This window comes from Limulus polyphemus, unplaced genomic scaffold, assembly GCF_000517525.1.
Source record: "Limulus polyphemus unplaced genomic scaffold, Limulus_polyphemus-2.1.2 Scaffold176, whole genome shotgun sequence".
Taxonomy (NCBI): Eukaryota; Metazoa; Arthropoda; class Merostomata; order Xiphosura; family Limulidae; genus Limulus; species Limulus polyphemus.
Genome location: NW_013665786.1, coordinates 309,590 through 313,879, shown reverse-complemented (window position 1 = coordinate 313,879; position 4,290 = coordinate 309,590). Strand labels below are relative to the sequence as shown.

The 4,290-nt window shown below is 31.5% G+C and overlaps 1 protein-coding gene across 4 annotated transcripts in view; it reads right to left on the bottom strand.

Moving 5' to 3' along the window:
* LOC106478060 overlaps positions 1 to 4,290 on the bottom strand; it is an 89,069-nt gene that overhangs the window by 31,098 nt on the left and 53,681 nt on the right. For all 4 annotated transcript variants that reach the window (XM_022381569.1, XM_013938570.2, XM_013938572.2 and 1 more), the window contains 2 exons: positions 3,462 to 4,033; positions 800 to 1,012 (listed from right to left, as the gene is read on the bottom strand). In XM_022381569.1, the coding sequence (XP_022237277.1) occupies positions 800 to 1,012; positions 3,462 to 4,028 (780 nt within the window). In that variant the 5' untranslated portion in view covers positions 4,029 to 4,033. The remainder of the gene's footprint in view (positions 1 to 799; positions 1,013 to 3,461; positions 4,034 to 4,290) is intronic.

The window sequence follows — 4,290 nt, the reverse complement described above, 5'->3', positions numbered from 1 at the left end:
GTGTGTGTGTGTGTGTGTGTGTGTGTGTGTGTGTGTGTGTGTGTGTGTGTGTGTGTGTGTGTGTGTTTGTTTGTTTGTTTGTTTGTGCATGGTATGGTCTGGGAAGCTTTTTTTTTTTGTTTGTTTGAAGTTAAGCACAAAGCTACACAATGGGCTACCTGTGCTCTGCCCACCATGGGTATTGAAACCCAAATTCTAGCATTGCAAGTCTGCAGACATACCGCTGTGCCACTGGGAGGCAGTCTAGGAAGCAACATTCATTAACTTTGAGCTGGTATTGTTAATTAATTTTATAATTTCCATAACTTAATATCAAACAAGCATATTTTGTAGTTTATCTATGATCAAGACACACAGTATTATTGTACAGTGACCAGATTTTCTGGAGTCCAAAGAGGGACACCTAACTGATGAATAAAAAATGGTTCCATTAAAAAATTAAAACTTCTTTCATATAAAATGCATACCATCTTATCATTATACTTTTCATTAGATATTATTTTCTTTAATAAATCAGGAATGCATTTTGGAAACATGCAATAAAAAAGATAACATTCATGAAAAATACACACACCATCATACCCCAAGATGAACAATAAATGCAGCCTGGCTAACTAATGAATGAATATTTGCTGTAAAATTCCTAACAATGCTATAAGTGAAGCAGTTTGGCTTCCAATTTTGATTTCCTTCTTTTAAGCTGCATGCTCAACCCGGTTTTCGCTACACCTTTTTTTTCACACCTAAGGTGGTATTGATTAGATCTGTATATAGAGGAAGGTTAAAACAAGTTTTATACCTCTTTTTGTCCTGTACTCTCTCCTTCAACACCCAGTACTTGCAAATCTTCCATTTCCACTCTTTCTCCTACCATATCTCCACTATACTGGACCTCTGTATCTGTTTCTCCAATCTCTACGCTACTTTCTGATGAGATTGAAGAACTTGAATGTGCTTTATGTGCTAGATTTGTGTCCCTATCACTGTAAGCCTCCAGGGGTCTTGGATCAGCCTTAAAGAAAAATGTATAATTTGTGCAAATAATGTGCAAATCAAATGTCACACAAAAATGTATATTATACTAATAGTATAGAAAAATCTTAGAAAACCTTTATATCATAATTAAAATAAGAACAGAGTAGAAACCAAATATAGCATGATGCAAAGAATAACAATATACATTTAATACTAAGAGATTTAGAAATATCATAAGTACAACAGTTCTTATTTGATGTGTAAACATTCCTTATTTCAGAAGATTTAACAAAAAGTAAGAATTAAACATTTTTCTTGTATAATAAGCACTTCAACCACATTTATACAAGATGAGCCATGTGGATCTGTCACTCATATAATTCTATGTATACATATTTATAAACATATGGAAAACAAAATCACAAAATAAATAAAATAGTAAGTCCAAAACAATGGACCAATAGGAGTAACAGGCTTGGTACTCTAGCAGCTTGAAGGTAGCCCTGTATAACTTTAGCTTTGGAATTAGAACACCACTAATATTACATTGTTCAAATGATTAAAATGTGAAAAATTAACAGCAAAAGATGCTTTGGGTTAAATAGTTCCATAATTATTTCTAGGATTTGAGGAGGGGAAAAAATTTATATACAAGTTAGAAGTTTAAAAAAATTCTGTAAAATGAACTTACAATAGAGTAAATCAATTTATGGAACTATTATAATAATGGACTTGATGTAGTAGTGATTTCTGTAAGAGTATACACATACAAAAGACAAAGTGAAGAACATTATCAGACCTTCCAGTGTTAATAAAACCATGCTAAAACTAACAGTTATGTCATATACATACAAATAACTCACTGCAAAATATAAGTAAAATAGGAAAAATGACAAACAAGTATTTTAACATAAACAGTATAATGTATACATAAATTGTATTGTATAGCTACTGCTTCCAAACCAATCAGACACTGAAATACTTGTGACACTAAAGGACCTGGAGGTTAGTGATACAACAGAGTTCACAGATAAAATGCCTGCACTGTATTTTTCTATCCATAACAGTACACCACAAATACTGAGAAGGTTAAATATTTTGTGAAAATTATTATACTAGTATATAAAGCAATACAAAAATTGATAAAGTTATTCTGAAATAAAACATAGTTACTCGAAACTGTCAATCAATTTCACCATCTTACTATTTTATCAAGCCTGTTCAACAAACTGACAGGTTATTGGTTAGTTCATCATTTAATTGTTTAACCTTTATTCTCCTAAAGAAGAATAGTCAACTACTTGAAAGCACTCAAGTTTTGGGTCTCGTTTCAAGATATTCATTTCATATATAAGAAAAGACTTGATCACCACCTAAAAACGCTTGAGCTGAGAGAAATAGGCACTTTTTTCAGCAAGAACTTAAAAACAATATTTAGACAACTTTTTAATCACACTACAGTGCACTACACTACATTACAGAAGTAATTTTCTAACATTAGTATTGACATAAATACAATTTTGACAAATACATTTCTGAAATTAAAAGTTTAACTTAACCATATGCATATGTAAAAACTAATTTCAATCTTATTATTTGTAATCATAATAAAAATTGCTAGCTATTTAAAAATCCTTCCTATTTCTAAGTGGCCTATGTAATTGGCTGTAAAGGTTGGGAATACAGGTTAAAACTCCACTTTATTAATATTAATGGGTTTAAACTATGAAAACTAAAAAAAAAAGAAGATTGATTCTGCACCAGTTTTGTTTTGTGAACTTGTAGGATGCTTTGTCAGATGATGTGATATATATGCTATTAGTTTGAATTATTCTAAAACTGTTGAAAGGTATATGGATGCGAATTAGCAATGAGCAACAATAAAAATTGTTCCCAGAACATTATTGTCATCACAAAAATAATGCAAGTTTCAAACTGATCAGAATAATTTAAAACTTTAGCTAGAAAAAGGGATTTTGTAGCTTTACAATTCAATATATTATGCCTAACCAATTTTAAAATTGTTAATCATGTATCTCGTATGACAGACATGGGCCAAATATTTCATAAAGTGAAAGGTTACAAAGGATGCTGGTTAGGGTTACAAAATGATTCAATTTAATCTAACAAAAGGGTAAAATTTTTAAAACTATTTAGATACATTTTTGTACTTTACATCAAGATGACAGTAATTCAATTTGGAATGATAAACAATTTTCTATTTGAGGATAATGATGTATCAGCCATTGCTAAGGTGAAGAACTATAAACAACTTTTTGTGGGTGAGAGGTTACCTCAGGGGGCCAAAGAGCCTTGATTTTTCTTATGTTCTTACATTATGTGAACTATAACATACATATGTATTCAAATATAAGTACTGTACCAACTTACATTAAAGCTCTAGCATGCCCATAGTACTGATTTCCAATTTTTAAAAATAGCAAGGAAACTGAAAAACTAACTAATTTGTTCTTGTGATTACAAACCTGTAAAGTATCATTTGTTTCTTGTTTATTCTCCACATATTGCTTATCTTCCTCAATTTCTGAGGTGGAACTGGTAGTGGTAACTCTGGTAGTCACTGAGCCATCTGCATCAGTAAATACAGTTATCTGTTTTGTGGCTGAGGACATTATTTGTGGTGGTACATTTTCAGATTCCTGGCAACTTTCAAAATTATCCAATGAATCAGGAGGGATAGAATTTTCTAAATCTGCATCAAAGCCCTGCTGAAAATTTAGTCCTTCCTCAGCAGAATATGTTTTTTCTTTTCTTAGCTCCTCTTCTGGTAAGAAATTATCACCAGGTTCTTGAGATACTGGAGCAAGAGGATCAAACATGTCAAGGTTCACTAAATTCGACGAAGTTTCTACAGTCTGGCTATATTCAACTTTAGTGACTGTTGAATTTGATGTGGTTTCTTTAAATTCAAAACTCAATGGGTCAAAATCCAAGGCCATACCCGCAGCATTATCAGCACCTGGTGACTTGAGAACTGGAGGTGCTTGGGTAACACCATCTCCTACATCCTCCTGGGGATTCATTGTTGACATTTTAACTGGAAAAGATAGAGTAAGTTAAAACTATTTATATAATATTTTAAACATTTTGCAACATATTAAAGTGAATATAAACTCTTATGCAATTATATGTATGAATTCTGAAAAATTTATAAGTCAGTATTGCAGAAACTGGTAGGTGCAGCTCTTATGTAAAAGGTTTGGTAAAAACATCACATCATACTATATATATATACACACACACACACACACACACACATACATGTACCTATATATATATATATATATATATATA